Source organism: Trachypithecus francoisi, unplaced genomic scaffold (assembly GCF_009764315.1).
Source record: "Trachypithecus francoisi isolate TF-2019V2 unplaced genomic scaffold, Tfra_2.0 Lachesis_group16, whole genome shotgun sequence".
Lineage (NCBI taxonomy): Eukaryota > Metazoa > Chordata > Mammalia > Primates > Cercopithecidae > Trachypithecus > Trachypithecus francoisi.
The window spans coordinates 35,184,925-35,203,573 of NW_022681461.1; the positions used below are offsets into that span (position 1 = coordinate 35,184,925).

General features: G+C 41.0%; 1 protein-coding gene and 1 long non-coding RNA gene across 4 annotated transcripts in view; one reads left to right on the forward strand and one right to left on the reverse strand.

The window, feature by feature from the left end:
- The window catches only part of LOC117098557, a 150,940-nt gene extending 145,884 nt beyond the window's left edge, over positions 1-5,056 (reverse strand). Inside the window, exon 1 of one of the 2 annotated variants that reach the window (XR_004443464.1) lies at positions 4,503-5,056. This is a non-coding gene — a long non-coding RNA (uncharacterized LOC117098557). The remainder of the gene's footprint in view (positions 1-4,502) is intronic. The other variant, XR_004443463.1, reaches the window with a different exon arrangement.
- RIC1 (RIC1 homolog, RAB6A GEF complex partner 1) overlaps positions 3,247-18,649 on the forward strand; it is a 167,890-nt gene continuing 152,487 nt past the window's right edge. The window contains exon 1 of one of the 2 annotated variants that reach the window (XM_033237263.1): positions 3,247-4,389. In XM_033237263.1, the coding sequence (XP_033093154.1) occupies positions 4,246-4,389 (144 nt within the window). In that variant the 5' untranslated portion in view covers positions 3,247-4,245. The remainder of the gene's footprint in view (positions 4,390-18,649) is intronic. The other variant, XM_033237261.1, reaches the window with a different exon arrangement.

Genomic DNA, 18,649 nt, shown 5'->3' on the forward strand with positions numbered 1-18,649 from the left:
TGCTCAACACAGGGTTACCACAAACCGAGGATTAAAAAAAAAAGGACCAAATTATACTTCCATCAAGGGTGTATAAATGTATCCCTGTTTCTTATGTGTACTCTTACCAACATTAGTTCTTGTAATTTAAAAAGTTTATAAGTTTCATAGATGAAAACATGCACCTAATAACTTTTTTTTTTTTTTTTGAGACAGGATTTCGTTCCTGTCAGTCAGGTGGGAGTGCAACAGCACGATCTTGGCTCACTGCTACCTCTGTCTCCCGGGCTCAAGCAATTCTCCTGCCTTAGCCGCCTGAAGGGCTCGGACCACAGTATGTATGCCACAGTGCCGGCTAATTTTTTGTAGAGACAGGGTTGCACCGTGTGGCCCAGGCTGGTCTCAAACTCCTGGGCTCAAGTGATCTGCCTACCTCGGCCTCCGAAAGTGCTGAGATTACAGGCGTGATTACACTGCCCAGTCCCCTATTAACTTTTATCGTAAGCTTAATCTTAGAACAGAGTCCAAAAATTTTGACTAGAGTGGTGGGGGAAGCTGGTAGAAAAAGGAGAAGGAAGACCTAAGGCATGGGAACTGTTAGTATATTTTACAAAATGAAGTTAAAATATGGTATTTGAAAGTTGAAGCCGGGCACGGTGGTTCACACCTGTTATCCCAGCACTTTAGGAGGCCGAAGCTGGTGGATCATTTGAGGCTAGGAGTTGGGAGACTAGCCTGGCACATGATGAAACCCCATCGCTACTAAAAATACAAAACCTAGCTAGGCATGGTGGTGCAGCTGGTCCCAGCTACTCAGGAGGCTGAGGTACGAGAATCACTTGAACCCGGAAGGCGGAGGTTGCAGTGAGCCAAGATTGCACCACTGCACTCCAGCCTGGGCAACAAAGCAATGCTCTGTCTCAAAAAAAAAAAAAAAAGAAAAAGAAAGTTGAAAAATCCAGCCAATAATATTTTTGTCACAATAGGGGAACTCTCAAGTATGGGGTTTTGGAGAGTCAGATATTTCCTTTTCTCCCCACCAGGGAGAAAGACCTAGAGGTTTTTCCCCTCTCCCTCTCACTGTCCAGAGAAATTACCACAATTTAGTTCAGCCTAAAGAGCATATGCTGTTGGAAAAATGGCACTAATAGACTTACTTGATGCAGGGTTGCCATAAGCCTTAATTTCTTTTTTTTTTTTGAGACAAAGTCTCACTCTGTCACCCAGGCTGGAGTGCAGTGGCGCAGTCTCGGCTCACCGTAACCTACACCTCCCGGGTTCAAGCAATTCTCCTGCCTCAGCTTCTGGAGTAGCTGGGACAAAAGGTGAATGCCACCATGTCTGGCTAATTTTTGTATTTTTTTTTTAGAAGAAAGACAGGGTTTCACCATATTGGCCAGGCTGGTCTCGAACTCCCGACCTCGTGATCTGCCTGCCTTGACCTCCCAAAGTTTTGGGATTACAGGTGTGAGCCACCGTGCCCAGCCAAACCTTACATTTTAAAAAAATCACACTGGAGCCTGGGCGCGGTAGCTCATGCCTGTAATCCCAGCACTCTGGGAGGCCAAGGTGAGCGGATTACCTGAGGTCAGGAGTTCCAGACCAGCCTGACCAACAAAGAGAAACCCCATCTGTACTAAAAATACAAAATTAGCTGGGCATGGTGGTGCATGCCTGTAATCCCAACTACTCCGGAGGCTGAGGTAGGAGAATTGCTTGAACCCGGGAGGTGGAGGTTGCAGTGAGCTGAGATGGCACCACTGCACATCAACCTGGGCAACAAGAGCGCATCTCCAACTAAGAAAAAAAAAAAAAAAAAAGAAAAGAAAAAAAGAAATCACACTGAATCTGTAGAAAGAACATCAGTTCTTTTCAGGCCATGTGAATTCAGGCATATGTACCACACTTGTCATGTTTCCTCACTTAAGAAAGTGAGAACAACAGCATCACACCAATGTCACCCACCTTGAATGTTTACTGTGAATTAAATCAAGACAAGCATTTGAAATTATTTTGTGAATCTTAAGTGCTACACAGGAGTGTGCCAGAGGAATTAGCTTCTAAAGTCAGCAAGGTTAAAATTAAGTGATAAAAACTGCTTAGAAGTTCCTTAAATTGCCCATGAGCTCAGTATGACAGACTTAAGAGACACATGAGAACAAAGACTCTCTGAGAGACAGCTGGGACAAACATTCAGTAACACTGCCAGCAGAATTGTTGCACTAGAACATTTTCATTTCCTCTCTCTTTCTGCCAAGTGCATAACTGAATCTAAGATGAAAGTATGATGCAACTTTGTTATTCTACAATTTTAAATTGGCAAGTTAAGAAACCTCTCTGGGCCTCTTTGTCTAATGATGTAGCTCAGCTGGATCAGGGTTTCATCCACGGTTTGTCTTGACAAATATTGCCAGCTTACCATGCTTACTATGTTCCAGGCTGCTGTGTTGGACTGTGGGAGGGTAGACGCCAAGAAGACAACCTGATCACAACAGGCTGGTGAGTGGTGAGGCAGTTTCAACCTTCATTTGAGGAATCCAGGGTTCTATAATCACCTTCTAGGGAAGGCGGTGAATGTTTAGAAAAATTACAGAAAGTTACATATTTTGTTACGAATACCAGCTACAATGCTATATCTAATATGAATTAAGTTCCTCTGTTTCCTTTTTTCTGTTTATGTTGCTACTTTTTTTTTTTTTTGAGACAGTCTCACTCTGTGCCCAGGCTTGAGTGCAGTGGCGGGATCTTGGCTCACTGCAACCTCCTCCTCCCAGGTTCAAGCAATTAGCCTCCCGAGTAACTGGGATTACAGGCACCTGCCACCACACCCAGCTTTTTGTATTTTCAGTAAGACGGGGGTTTCACCATGTTGGCCAGGCTGGTCTCGAACTGCTTACCTCAAGTGATCTGCCCGCCTCGGCCTCCCAAAATGCTAGGATTACAGGCGTGAGCCGCCGCACCCCGCCTATGTTGCTACTTTTTAATGTGGGTTCAGTTTTTAAACCTGGCTTTTTAATCGAAAAAGTAATACAAACATGTAGAAATTCAAACTGTAACAAAAAAGGTAGACAACGAGAAGCAAATCTTTCTTCTATTTGAAACTCCTCCTTCCCCATTCCACACCACATCCCCTCAACCCCCCTTCTATTCAGACGTTACCACTGGGTCAATCCGTTGAAAGTTACAGTTAAGGTGATACCTGGAGTCCAAAAGCTAAATATGGACCTAAGCTATCACCAGTCCCTTCCAGTTCTAAAACTAAGTCCAAGCCTTTTGCAGCACGAAAGAGATAGCCTCCTATCCAAAGTTATGGCTGGTAGAGGCTCAGACGAATGGAAACCGATTTCAGACACAGATTTAGAACTCCTGAAAGGCAGAAGACAGAACTTAATACTTTCATGGTGAGTGGTTTATTTACTGACTAAATAAACGCTCCCTTAGGGATGTAAGCTTTATAGGGGCAGGAGCTTCATCACCAGCTCTCACTGCAGACCCCGGCATTCAAGGGGCTCACACGGTAAAAGCCCCTACAGCCCTCTACAGCCACAGCAGGCCAGCAGCCCAGAGTGGGAATCCGCGCAGGGCGTCACGTGACTCCAGCTCCTCGGCATCCGGCCCGCCCCCACCGAGACGCCGCCAATCCGGAAGGGAGGTCCAATTTGGCCAGGCCAGGGCGTGTTCCACGGGCCCAGTCGCCTTGCTGCTGCGTTATCCCTGGACTCGCCCCACTTGTCTCGGAGTCTCAGGCGGTTGCCAGGTCCTCCAGGCAAAACGCTGGAGATTGCTAGGGAGAGGAGCAAGTGCTGGGCCAGCGAGCAGACGTGCCGACGCAGCCTGGCAGCCGCGGGCGAGGCTTAGGCGCAGCTTCAGGGTACAGCTAGGTGTATAGCAGGAGCCTCCAGAGCGCGCGCGTCGGCCCGCCCCGGCCCGACCCACGCGGCGCGGCGTGGTGACGCCCGCGCGGCCTGAGGAAGGGGCGGGGCCGGGGCGGGCCTCCGCGCTCCTCCCGCCCTCTCTCTGTCCCTACTCTCCCTCCCCTTCCCTCCCCCACACTCGGCCCCTTCAGCTTGGGGGTTCCTTCGTCGCGCAGCCTCGCGTCGGCCCGGCCAGGCCAGCGGGCAGATGCCCCGAGCTGCCGCCGGCGCCGCCGCCGACTCGGCCGGTGGCGGTGTGGGAGGCGGGCTGCCAGCCCGGGGCCGCTGAGTGTGACGGACGCAGCTGGGAGCCGGGGCCCGGGGCCCCAGCGTCGGTGGCTCCGCACGGACCATGTATTTTCTGAGCGGCTGGCCCAAGAGGCTGCTGTGCCCTCTGGGGAGCCCGGCCGAGGAGCCTTTCCACGTTCAATCCGACCCGCAGAGGGCTTTCTTCGCTGTGCTGGCCGCGGCCCGCCTCAGCATCTGGTACAGCCGAGTAAGTAGAGCCGCCCGCCGCCTTTCGCCGCTGCCTCCCCGGCCCCCCGGCGCCGTCCCACCCCCAACTTCCACCCAGCGACCGGGACCCCTGCCCCTTCGCGCCAGACCCACCTGCCTTCGCCGTCCGCGTCCTCGTTCCACCGGCTTGGCCGCACGTACCCGCCGGCTCCAGGCACGTCCTCCAGCCTGCGGTCCGGGGTGGATGAAGTCGCTGCTGCCGAAAATCCCTGAGCCTCCCCACGTTGGACCGACGGCCGCGCCGTGCAGACTCCGCACGCTCCCCGGCCGAGCCCAGACTTGTTCTTCCCTCCCTTCCCCCATTTCCCGAGGAACAAATTTGTTTAAACTTTCCACAATTAGAAATCCGGCCGCTATGGTGCCCCAACCCTCCCTCCCTTTAAAGGTCGTTGTTTTGGAGTTAGGGAAAGCCTCTTGGGCTTTACCCAGCGCCAGACTTTACAGGCCTGTAATAAATTATTTCTAGAAACTACAGCCTGAATTCTTTATTCTTCACTAAAGGTCTGGTTATTTAACTCCCCTCTTTAACCCCAACATCCCTTCCCCACTTTCGAGTTGGTCTTTTTCTTTGCTGCTGCTCTTGGACTCTTTGGAGTAGGGGGTTAAAGGAGCGGAAGTACAACTCAAATCTCCCCGCACAACTCCCAGTTATAACACCTGGAAATAATAAGGCTTGGGAGGAGCATGGAACTGAATTGTTTTTGCTTTAAGTCCTGGTTATTTTTTTCTTTCTTGTGTTGAGTAGATACGAGAAAGAAGTGGTGGATGGGATACTCCCTACTCTCTACAAACACTGCTATAACTTTGTCAATGAGAACGACGGAGTTCAGAGTATAAAAATGCTTTTTTTCCCTCCCCAAAAAAGGCAGTACCAATCGATGTCAGAGTGAAGTTTTTCTCCTTTCCAAGTTAATTTGACCATGTGGGATAGGTTGTGACCTTGTCCTTATTAGATCTTCATGAAATACTGGTTTTAGTTTGGTAAAATCCCCAAACCTTTGTGTGTTACTATTCGATTGCCTGTAATGCCCTTGACCGTCCTCACCCACATCCCTGGTAAAACTGGTGATGGGATTTAGTGACGGGTAATTCTGGTGTCTCCTGTGACTGTCATAGTTGGGCTGTAAATCAGACTATTTGCCATCAAGTTTTGGCGGATCTAATTTTCAAATGCAAATCAGAACAAAAACTGTTATAAAATCATAATACCAATATGACTATTTTGTGTAGTGCTTGATTGTATTATGAATACGTATGTATGTGTATATATATATAAACGTGTAAATATATACACATGTATCTATAAAGTATCATCTGGTTCCTAAATAAGATACTCGTTTACAATGTATATGCCAGCTGAATAATTTTTAATTTGTTTAGGTGTATATAATTATTCACTTTAAAGCACATGCAGAAAAAATGGAACTTGAATTTAAATTGTCTTTTGAATTTAGTACATAATTCCTTTTGAATGTAACAAATTTAGACTTTACGTCTAAAATTTAACTTTTCTTAACTTTAAAAAGGCAGACCTAAGTTAATTTTAAGTAACAGTAAACAGTATGAATTGACCAGAAGCCTGTAAACCACTTTATTCCCCCATAAGAGGAGCACAAAAATTTGCTTTAATTTAGGGACATTGTGAATATTCTTAAGAATGTCCATTGTTTGGTTTTGGAGTTAGATACCACATCTAGAAATCCAAGACAGTCCTGGAATTTAAACTATTTATACTCTTCTTTCAAATTCTCACCTCACATGCAGCTTCTTTTTTCCACGGAAGTCCAGGGACCACTACTATTAAGTTCCAGCGTGCAGAAGTTAGGCTGTAGGGAACCATGGGTTTAGAGGTCTGGAGTGAAATGAAATGCGGGATACCTTACAGGAGGCTGCATAGTACTGTAGTGTGAGTGGTTAACCTTGGTCTCTGGGCACCAGCTTTGTCGTCACTTAAAAAAAATCAGGTATTCACGAGGTCAAGAGATCGAGACCATCCTGGCCAACATGGTGAAACCCCGTCTCTACTAAAAACACAAAAACATTAGCTGGGGGTGGTAGCATGCGCCTGTAGTCTCAGCTACTCGGGAGCCTGAGGCAGGAGAATTGTTTGAACCCAGGAGGCAGAGGTTGCAGTGAGCCAAGATTCCACCACTGTACTCCAGCCTGGCGACAGGGCAAGACTCTGTCTCAAAAAAAAAAAAACCCAAAAAATCAGGTATTGAACCAAGTGATTATAAGGTGTATGATTACATGCCTAGGTGAGTGGGATACGTATGCTAGACTCCAGCTTCCAATCTTCTCTTCCTGAGATATGCGCTTTCTTACTCTGTATGAAAGTTTTCATTTTGATTTTCTAATTTCTAAACTTCCTGAAAGTATATAAGTTAAAATAAATTTAGATTAACACACTTCATTTAAAAGTGAAAATGCCTTTAGGTAAATTAAAGGGCTGTCAGTTATACTTCCATAATTTAGAGTGAATTGGTTTTAAAAGTTCTAATGGAGCTGCTAAACGCTTTGACTTTTGAGAGGCTGTAGATGCAAGTAATTTTACGTTAATATTTTGAAGATCTACAGGATTCTACAGAGTTGAAGTCTTAACAGCTGCTTGAGGGCATTTGAAGGAAGGGAGACATGCTCATAGAGATGATAAAACAAGATTTGCTTACTTGAAATTTTATTAGGGCTCACTTAGTAAACCAAGCTCTCTTAGGAGGGATAGGTTTTAAAGAGAGACAACTAGCCTTATGGAAGGGACAGTCGTTTGATCATTAAGCTGGTTGTTTTAATGTTCAAAAGAATTGTGGAAATTGTATGTGTACAATGATGCTTCATAAGACTGTGAATCTCTGTTAAAGTCTCTAACTACACTATATGGGTCTTCTAGTGAACTTTTATGTACTACTTATACCTACTGTCCTCTATTATAAGTAGGTATTTGGTATTCCACTGTTACAGACTCATATCTCTTAATAATTATTTCCTACCCCAAAGTTGAGAAATACAGTATAGTGTTGTTTATGAACAAAAGAGCCTCTAGATAGTCACTTAGCTTTTTTATATTGGAGCCCCAATGTTACATTTTGGAGCCCCCAAAAAGGTGTTAAAAAAGCTCAATATGTGTAGGCTACATTGGGGTGGTAGAGGTAGAACTTGACTAGGGGCAGTTGATACATTTCTGCTAAAGTTGTTGTAAAAGGACTAGTTTCAGCTTTGAGGATGAAACTGCTATATAAGGTAGGTTATGATTTATGATTGACATAGGTATAGTGTGAGATGAATTACATTTTGTACTGTACTGGGGGCCCAGAATTACTCCTTTAATATACTAACTGTGAATATGAAAGTCTATATATGTGAACATCAAAATGATATCTTTGAATGTAGCCATTCTAAATTAGATGTATAATCATATCTCATTTTTCACGTCACTGACTTTAAACATTTAAATTACCTTCAGAAGTATTTTTGAACACCAACTGTAAAATACAGATGTGTATAAAAGGGATGAAGAGACATGTTATATGTGAACTGTGTAAAGATGTTAGTGTGTTAATATGATAAATCTTGTGAGTTATCACTGTTGTAGGTAGCTAATAAAAAGCTGAAATGGGCAAATAATTGCTAGGCTTATAAAATAAATTGTATGTCATTTAGTAATCCTGAGCAAAAACTTAGTTCCCACTGGTGTGCTAATCATGGAAAAAAAAACAATGATCTTTCAAAAGAACCAAGCTTTGGATCAGGTATATGATTAACTGTGTGACTTCAGGAAGACCATTTTATTTGTATTTTCCCAGCATTCCCATTTCTCACCCTTTTAACTCTATTACTCACTGTCTCCAGAGAGCCTTCTTTATAAATTCACTGCTCTGAAGTCTTCTAGGGTTCACTGTTGATTGGAGAATGAAGTTCAAACTCCTTAGTTTGGTATCACAGACACTCCCTTCTTGGAATGCTCTCTTGCCTCATTTCTGCCTGTCTGAATATTATCCATCCTTTAACTGCTGTTGAAATCCTTTCTTTATGAGTCATTCTTTACCTACCATAACCGTAAGTGTTCATTTTTCTGATGAACTGCTGCTTCCCCCCTACTACCAGCTTTGTTGAGGTATAATTGACAAGTAAAAATTGTATATATTTAAGGTGTGCTGTGCGATACTTGGATCTACCCTGTGAATTGATAACCACAGTCAGTCTAATTAACAGATCCACCATCTCACACAGTTACCTCTTTTTTTATATGTGGGATGAGAACGCTTAAGACCTACTCTCTTAGCGAATTTCAAATATACGATATGTGTTAATTATGGAAATAAATATCATTATTAATGATAGTTACTGTGGCATACATTAGGTCCCCAGAACGTATTCATCTTATACCTGAAAATTTGTACCTTTGACCAAAGTACTCTCATTTCACCCACCTCCTAGCCCCTGGCAATCATTGTTCTACTCTTCTGTTTCTATGAGTTTGACGTCTTTATATTCCATATATGAGATCATGCAGTTGTTTTATGTCTTGCTTACTTAGTATGGTGTCCTTAAGTTTCGTCCATGTTGTTGCAGATGGCAGGATTTCCTTGTTTTTTAAAGGCTGAATAATATTTCATGTGTGTATGTGTGTGTGTTACATTTTCTTTATCCATTCATCTATTGACAGACACTTAGGTTGTTTCCATATCTTTGCTACTTTGAATAATGCTGCAAAGAATATGAGAGTGCAGATATCTCTTTGAGATACTGATTTCAATTCCTTTGGATATATACCTAGAAGTGGGATTGTTGGATCATGTGATAGTCCTGTTTTTAGTTTAAGGAACTTCTGTTTTCCATAATGACTGTACCATTTCGCAGTCCCATCAACAGTGTACAGGGAGGGGATCCCTTTTCTCCACATCTTTGCCAACACTTGTTATAATTTGACTTTTTGATCATAGATATCCTAACAGGTATGAGATATCCTATAGCTTTGATTTGCATCTCCCTGATGATTAGTGTATTGAGCATCTACTGGTCATTGGTTGTTTTTTGGGAAAACATCTGTTCAGATCTCGTCCATTTTTAAATTAGGTTATTTGTTTTGTTTTGTTTTGCTTTTTGCTACTGAGTTGTATGAGTTCCTTACATATCTTGGATATTAGCCCCCTTTTAGATGTATGGTTTGCAAATATTTTCTCCTATTCCATAGGTTGCCTTTTTATATTGTTGATTGTTTACTGTACAATAACTTAATTTCATGTAATCCTGCTTGTTTATTTTTGCTTTTGTTACCTGTGCTTTTGATGTCATCCAAAATGCCATCATGAAAACAGATGTCAGGGTGTTTTTCCCGTTTTCTTCTAGGATTTGTATGGTTTCAGGTTTTACATTTAAGTCTTTGATCCTTCTTCTTTTAATTTTTGTGGGTACATAGATCTGTGTATTTATGGGGTATATGGGATATTTTGATACAGGACTGTAGTCACCCTGTTGTGCTATCAAATACTAGATTTTATTCATCATCATCATCATTACTATTTTGAGACAGGGTCTCATTTTGCCACTCTGGAGTACAGTGTCATGATCATGGCTAATTGCAGCCTCAACCTCTTGGGCTCAAGCAGTTCTCCCACTTTAGCATCCTGAGAGCTGGGACTACAGATGCGTGCCACCATGCCTAGTTAATTTTTTGTAGAGATGGGGTCTTGCCATGTTGCCCAGGCCAGTCTCAGCTTCCTGGACACAAGTGATCTGGCCACCACACCCAGTCCTTATTCATTCTTTCTGTTTTTTGTACCCATTAACCATCCTCCCTTCCCCGTCCCTATTTAATCCTTCTTGAGTTGATAGTGTAAGATAAGGGTCCGGTGTCCTTCTTTTGCATGTGGATATCCAGTTTTCCCAACACTGTTTATGATGTTGAAAAGTCAGTGTTGCAGGATGTGTTTTCTTCATCCTTAGCACTTTGTGAAAGATTAATTGACCATATATGCATGCGTGGTTTTATTTCTGGACTCCATTCTGTCGCAGTGGTCTGTGTATCTCTTTTTATGTCAGTACCATACTATTTTGATTACTGTAGCTTTTGAAATCAGGTTGATATGGTTTGATTCTGTTTCCCCACCCAAATTTCATCTCTAATTGTAAACCCCATAATCCCCATGTATGGAGGGCAAGACCTGGTAGGAGGTCTTTAGATCATAGAGTCAGTTTTCCCCGTGCTGTTCTTGTGATAGTAAGTTCTCATGAGATCTGATGGTTTTATAAGTGTTTGACTGTTCCTTCTACACATGCTGTCTCTCTCTTGCCTGCCACCATGTAACAAGTGCCCACTTCCCCTTCTGCCATGATTATAAGTTTCCTGAGGCCTCGTCAGCCATTATGGAACTGAATCTATTAAACCTCTTTCTTTATAAATTACCAAATCTCAGGGAAGTTTGTTATAACAGTGCGAAAACGGACTAACAGATAGGTAATGTGACACTTCCAGCTTTGTTGTTCTTTCTCCAGATGGCCTTGGCTATTCATGGGCTATTGTGGTTCTGTATAAATTTTAGATTGTTTTTCTATTTATGTGAAAATATCATTGGAATTCTGATAGGGATTGCATTGAATCCGTAGATTGGTTTGGATGGTATGGACATTTTAACAATATTAATTCTTCCAATCCATGAACATAAGATATCCAGCCATTTGTGCCTTCTTCAGTTTCTTTCATCAGCATTTTATAGTGTTTAGTGTTGGTTAAATGTATTCTAAGTATTTAGTGTTTTTGATGTTACTGTAAATGGTATTGTTGTCTTTTCTTTTCTTTTTCTTTTTTTTTTTTTTTTTAAGACAAAGTCTCACTCTTTTCACTGAGGCTGGAGTACAATGGACTGCAACCTCTGCCTCCCGGGTTCAAGCAATTAATTCTCCTGTCCCAGTTTCCTGAGTAGCTGGGATTACAGGTGCCTGCGACCATACCCGGCTAATTTTTGTATTTTCAGTAGAGATGGGGTTTCACCATATTGGCCAGGCTGATCTCGATTCCTGACCTCAGGTGATCTGCCTGCCTTGGCCTCCCAAAGTGCTGGGATTATAGGCGTGAGCCACCACGCCCAGCCATGTTTTCTTAATTTACTTTTTAGATACTCATGGTTCTTGTGTAGAAACACAACTTATTTTTGTATGTTGATTTTATATCTTGCAACTTTACTAAATTCATTTCTTAGTTCTAAATTTTTTTTGGTGCTTTTTAGGGTTTTCATATAAGATCATGTCATCTTCAGAGACAATTTTGCTTTTTCCTTTGAACTACTGCTTTATATTGTAAGTTTTGCACTTATGCTTTATTTCTCCAACTAGATTATACATTTCTGGAGCACAGAAACTATCTTAATTTGTATTATCTATAGTGCCTGTACAAAGAAGATGTTTAATAAACATTTTTAATATTAATGAATTTAAGGTATTTGTCCTATGTGTGGCATAGCAATTTTTTTTTAAGTTTTAGTTTTTTAATTTTTGTGAGAACACAGTAGGTGTTTTTTTTTTTGGGTTTTTTTTTTTGTTTTTTTTTTTTTCTTTTTTTGAGACAGGATTTCACTTCAGTTGCCCAGGTTGGAGTGCAGTGGCACAATCTCAGCTCACTGCAATCTGTAGTCACCCTGTTGTGCTGTCAAATACTAGGTCATACTCATTCTCTTTTTTTTGTACCCATTAGCTGTTCCCACCTCCCTTCCTATCCCCCCGGCTGCCTTTCTTTCCCAGCCTCTGGTAACCATCTTTCTACTCTCTCTCACCGTTAGTTCAATTGTTTTGATTTTCAGATCCCACAAAATAAGTGAGAACATTCTATGTTTGTCTCTCTGTGCCTGGCTTATTGCACTTAACATAACAAACTCTAGTTCCATCCATGTTGTTGTAAATGACCGGATCTCATTTTTTTTTTTTTTTTTTTATAACTGAGTGGTACTCCATTATGTATAAGTACCACATTTTCTTTATCCATCCATCTGTTGATGGACACTTCCAGTACTGTGTGGAATAACAGTAGTGAAGGTGGGCATCTTTGTCAGGTTCCTGATCTTAGAGGAAAGACTTTCAGTTTTTATGTACGCAGTATGATACTAGCTATGGGTCTGTTATATATGGCTTTTATTATGTTGAGGTATATTCCTTCTATACCCAGTTTTTTGAGGGTTTTTATGAAGGGATGTTGAATTTTTATGAAATGCTTTTTCAGCATCAGTTGAAATGATCATACAGTTTTTGTCTTTCATTCTGTTGATGTATCACATTGATTGATTTGCATATGTTGAACCATCCTTGCATTCCTGGAATAAATCCCACTTGTTCATGGTGAATGATCTTTTTAATATATTGTTGAATCTGGTTAGCTTGTATTTTGTTCAGGATTTTCGCATCAATGTTCATCAGAAACACTGACCTGTAGTTTTCTTTATTGATGTGTCTTTGTCTGGGTTTGGTATGAGGGTTATCCTGGCCTCATAGAATGAGTCTGGAAGTACTCCCTCCTCCTGTATTTTTCAGAACAGTTTCAGTAGTATTGGTGTTCTTCTTTAAATGTTTGTTGGAATTGAGCAGTGAAACCACTGGGTCTTGGGCTTTTCTTTACTGGGAGACTTTTTATTACAGGTTCAATCTCATTGTTGGTCTGTTCAGGTTTTGAATTTCTTCATGGTTCAATCTTGGTAGGTTGTATGTGCTTAGGGATTTATCCACTTCATCTAGATTTTCCAATTTATTGGCATATAGTTGCTCATAGTAGTTTCTGATGATCCTTTGAATTTTTGTGGTATCAACTGTAATGTCTCCTTTCTTATCTCTGATTTTATTTATTTGGGTTTTCTCTTTTAAGGTTTGTCAGTTTTGTTTATCTTTTCTAAAAAGCAACTTTTTGTTTCTTTAGTCTTTTGGATTATTTTCTTCAAGTTAATTTATTTCTGCTCCATCTTTATTATTTCTGTTACTAATTTTGGGTTGTTTGCTCTTGCTTTTCTAGTTGTTTAAGAGGCATCATTAGGTTATTTATTTGAAGTTTTTCTTCTTCTTTTCTGAGACAGGGTCTCCCTTTATTCCCCAGGCTAGAGTGCAGTCATGCAATATCAGCCCACTGTAGCCTTAACCTCCCAAGTTCATGTGATCCTCCCACCTCGGCCTCCCAAATAGTTGGGAGTTGCATGCCACCGTGCCCAGCTAATTTTTGTAGAGATGTTTCCCAGGCTGTTCTCAAATTACTGAGCTCAAGCAATCTGCCCACCTCAGCTCCCAAAGTGCTAGGATTTAGGCGTGAGCCACTATCCCCAGCAATTTTTTCTTCTTTTATGATGCAGGTACTTATAGCTGGAAATTTCTCTGTTAGTACTGCTTTTGCTGTATCCCATAACTTTTGGTATGTTGTATTTCCATTATCATTTGTTTCAATAAAGTTTTCAGTTTGCTTCTTAATTTCTGCACTGACCCATTGGCCATTCAGGAACATATTGTTTAATTTCCAAGTGTTTGTATGATTTCCAGAATTGTTCTTGTTAAAGTCTCCAGCTATTATATTGAGATCTAGCTCTCTCTTTAGCCCTAATAATATTTGCTTTATATATCTGAGTGTGTTGGGTGCATATATACATATGATTGTTATATTCTGTTGCTGGATTGACTCTTTTCTCAGTATATAATGACATACTTTGTCTCACAGTTTTTGTCTTGAAATCTGTTTTGTCGGTATTTATATAATTACTCCTGCTCTTTTGGTTTCCACTGGCATGTAATATCTTTTTCATCCCTGTATTTTCAGTCTGTGCATACATTTGTATGTGAAGTGTGTTTCTTATGGGCAACAGATCAGTGGATCTTGTTTTTTCATCCATTCAGCCACTCTCTATCTTTCGATTGGAGAGTTTGGTCCGTTTATAGTCAGTGCTATTATTGGTAAGTAGGGACTTGTGTCATTTTGATATGTATTTTCTGGTTGTTTAGTGGTCTTCTTTACTTGCTGTCTTCCTTTTAGTGAAGGTCGTTTTCTCTTGTGCCATGATTTAATTTCTTGCTTTTTGTGTTTTGTGTATCTGTTGTGTGTTTTTGATTTGAGTTTACTGTGAGGCTTGCAAATACTATCTTATAACCCATTATTTTAAACTCATAACAACACTGATTGTATAAGCAGAGAAACACACAAAAAGTGTTTAAAGTGTAATTAAAACTCTACACTTTAATTTCATCCCTCTGCTTTTTAACTTTTTTGTTTCTTATGTCTTACTGTACTGTCTTGAAAAGTTGTAGTTATTATTTTTTATTGGTTCATTTCATCAGTCTTTCTACTTAAGAGCAGTTTACACACTACAATAACACTCTTATAAGAGACATCATTAGGTTATTTATTTGAAGTTATAAAATAAGAGTGTAATTGTGGTGTGTAAACTACTCAAGTAGAAAGAGTTATACTCTTCTGTATTTTTCTATGTACTTACTATTACCAGCGAGTCGTACCTTCCGATGGTTTCTTCTTGGTCATTAAATACTCTTTCAGATTGAACAACTCCCTTTAGCATTTCTTGTAGGGTAGATCCAGTGTTGATGAACTCTCAGGTTTTTTTTTGTCTGTGAAGGTCTTTATTTCTCCTTCATGCTTGAAGGATATTTTCACTGGATATACTGTTCTAGGGTAAATGCTTGTGTTTGTTTGTTTTTTTGTCAGCACTTTCCATGTATTGTTGAAATATGGCCTGTAAAGTTCTTACTGAAAAGTCTGCTACCAGACACATTGGAACTCTATTGTATGTTATTTTTTCTTTTTTTTTTTCTGTTGCCATTTTTTGGATCTTTCTTTATCCCTGACCTTTGAGAGTCTATAGATGCCATAAGGTAGTCTTTTCTTTTTTTTTTTTTTTTTGACGGGAGTCTTGCTCTGTTGCCCACACTGGAGTACAGTGGCACGATCTTGGCTCACTGCAAGCTCTCCCTCCTGGGTTCACGCCATTCTCTTGCCTCAGACTCCTGAGTAGCTGGGACTACAGGCGCCTGCCACCATGCCCAGCTAAATTTTTGTATTTTTAGTAGACATGGGGTTTCACCGTGTTAGCCAGGATGGTTTCGATCTCCTGATCTCATGATCCACCCGCCTCAGCCTCCCAAAGTGCTGGGATTACAGGCGTGAGCCACTGTGCCCAGCTGCCATAAGGTAGTCTTCTTTAGGTTAAATCTGCTTGGCGTTCTGTAGGCTTCTCATACTTGAATGCTGATATCTTTCCCTAGGTTTGGGAAGTTCTCTCTCTTTTTTTTTTTTTTTTAATTTTGTTTTTTTTTGGAGACGGAGTCTCGCTGTGTCGCCCAGGCTGGAGTGCAGTGGCCGAATCTCAGCTCACTGCAAGCTCCGCCTCCCGGGTTTACGCCATTCTCCTGCCTCAGCCTCCCGAGTAGCTGGGACTACAGGCGCCCGCCACCTCGCCCGGCTAGTTTTTTGTATTTTTTAGTAGAGACGGGGTTTCACCGTGTTAGCCAGGATGGTCTTGATCTCCTGACCTCGTGATCCACCCGTCTCGGCCTCCCAAAGTGCTGGGATTACAGGCTTGAGCCACCGCGCCCGGCCGGGAAGTTCTCTCTTACCCCTTTGAATGAACTTCCTACCTTGGTCTCTTTCTCTACTTCCTCTTTAAGGCCAATACCTCTTAGATTTGCCCTTTTGATGCTATTTTTTAGGCATGCTTCACTGTTCCTTATTCTTTTTTCTTTTGTTTACTTCTCTGACTATATTTTTAAGTAACCTGTCTTCAAGCTCACTAATTCTTTCTTCTGCTTGATCAGTTCTGCTTTAAGAGACTCTGATGTGTTCTTCAGTTTATTGGTTGCATTTTTCAAGTTTAGAATTGCTGCTTGATTTTTAAAAATTTAAATTTCTTTGTTTAAAATGTGATAGAATTCTGAGGTCCTTCTCTGTGTTATTTTCTATTTGTTTGACTTTCCTCAACATAGCTATTTTTAATTCCTGCCTGAAAGATCACATATCTATCTCTCTTTTTCCAGAGTTGGTCCCTGCCTTACTTAGTTTGTTTGGTGGGGTCATGTTTTCCTGGATGATCTTGATTTGATGCTTGTAGATGTTCATTGGTGTCTGGGCATCGAAGAGGTAGGTATTTATCGTAGTCTTCACAGTCTGGGCTTGTTTGTACCTGTCCTTCTTGAGAAGTCTTTCCAGTTATTCGAAGGGACTTGGACCCCATGCCCAATAATGCTGTGGTTTTTGCAGACTCGGAGGTACTGTCTTGGTGGTCTTGGATAAAATCTGGAAGAATTATTTGGATTACCAGGTAGAGATTCTTGTTCTTTTCCCTTAACTTTCTTCTGAACAAATGGAGTCTCTCTCTGTGCTGAGTCGCCTGGAACTAGGGTTGTGTTGTTGCAAGCACCCCATTGCCACTACCACTGAAACTAAGCTGGGTTAGACCTGAAGCCAGCAGAGCACTGGGTCTCATCCAAGGCCTTCTGTCACCACCACCTGGCTGCCACCTATGTTCACTCAAGGCCCTAAGGCTCTACCATCAGCAGTTGGCAAAGCCAGCCAGGTTTGTGTCCTTCCCTTCAGAGTGTCTCATTCCCCAAACCCCAGGCCAGTCCAGAAATGCTGTCTGGAAGCCAGGGATTGGCGTCAAAATTCTTAGCAATTTGCCTGATACTCTGTTCTGTTGTGGCTAACCTGGCACTCAAACCACAACACAAAGTTCTTCCCACTTTTTCCCCTGTCCACAGGCAGAGGAGAATCTGCCTCTGTGGGTACCACAACCACAGGACCACAGTGCGTTCTGCTAGGCCAGTGCCTGGCAGTCATCTTCGGTGTTTATGAATCGTTAACATAATCCATATTATAGTTAAATATTTATCTGGAGTTTACCGTGGACTAGGTATTTTACATCATAGTAAGCAAAGTTTCCCAAATTTAAATTCTTTTTATTTCTCATTCATGACTTTTGCCCTGTTCTCATACTACCTATTCATTGTAACTTTTAAACTTGAAATTTTCTTTCAAAATAAATGAATTTATACTTTCACCATAAATGGAAATCTAGTACCATTTATATGAATGGAAGGTATTATGAAGGAATACAATAAAAACAATTTTATAAGGCTGGGCACAGTGGCTCACACCTGTAACGTCAGCACTTTTGGGGGCCTAGGTGGGAGGATCACTTGAGCCCAGGAGTTCAAGATCAGTCTGGACAGTATAGGGAGACCCCCGTCTCTATAAAAAATACAAATAAAAAAATTAGCTGGCTATGGTGGTGCATGCCTGTGGTCTCAGCTAATCTGGTGACTGTATACTATTTAAATTTTGATGAACTACAGAGTAATTTGAGTCTAGGAGGTTGAGGCTGCAGTGAGCCATCATTGCACTATGGCAACCCAGCCTGGGTGACAGAATGAAACCCTTTCTCAAAAAAAAAGTTATGAAAAATATAGTTTCCTGCCAAACTCTTATTCCTTTGTTAAAAAGGACAATTAGCCCTTTTTATGCAAGGTGCTTAGAAATAAACTAGCACCTCATTCAGATATTCTCCTTACCTAAATAAAAAAGATTGAAGAGGAGTTGAAAAAGATTTTTTTCGTGTGTGATTATTTACTTTGGTATTTGTATGTCATCTAAAATGGTGGTATAGGACCTGCATTAAAGTGTTCCACCTGTATTAGTTTGTTAGACAATTTATTTAATCAGAAAAAATATAGTAAAAATACAATTAAAAATATTTTGGAATTTACACCTGCTACAAACTGAGACAGTTTCTTTATTCAGATTTTTTACTAATGAGCAGGGATCAATTGGTTAGAATCAGAGAGGTTTCTTACCTTTAAGTTACAATTGCTTTCCTTTGAGTTGCTGTCACAAATCTACTGTCCCCCAAGTGGTTTACCTTATTTCAACCATAAATTATACATAAATGTATGTATGAAAATTTGGATATTATTGTAGATATACTGCAGAATTTGCTATGGTTTAAATTTTTAAGAGCTTTGAGGTGCATAAACATACATCTAAGTGTACATTGATTTTTAGTAAATTTATGGTGTTGTGCATCCATCATCACAATCTAGTTTTAGAACATATATATATCAACCTTAAAAAGTACTATGCCCATTTGTCATCAACCTCTTCTCCCACTCCAGCCTCAGAAAACCTTGGCCTACTTTTGTTCATTTGGATTTAGCTTCCTGAAATTTTCGTATCAATGAAATCATATGGTATATAGTCATTTGTGTTTGGTTTTCAT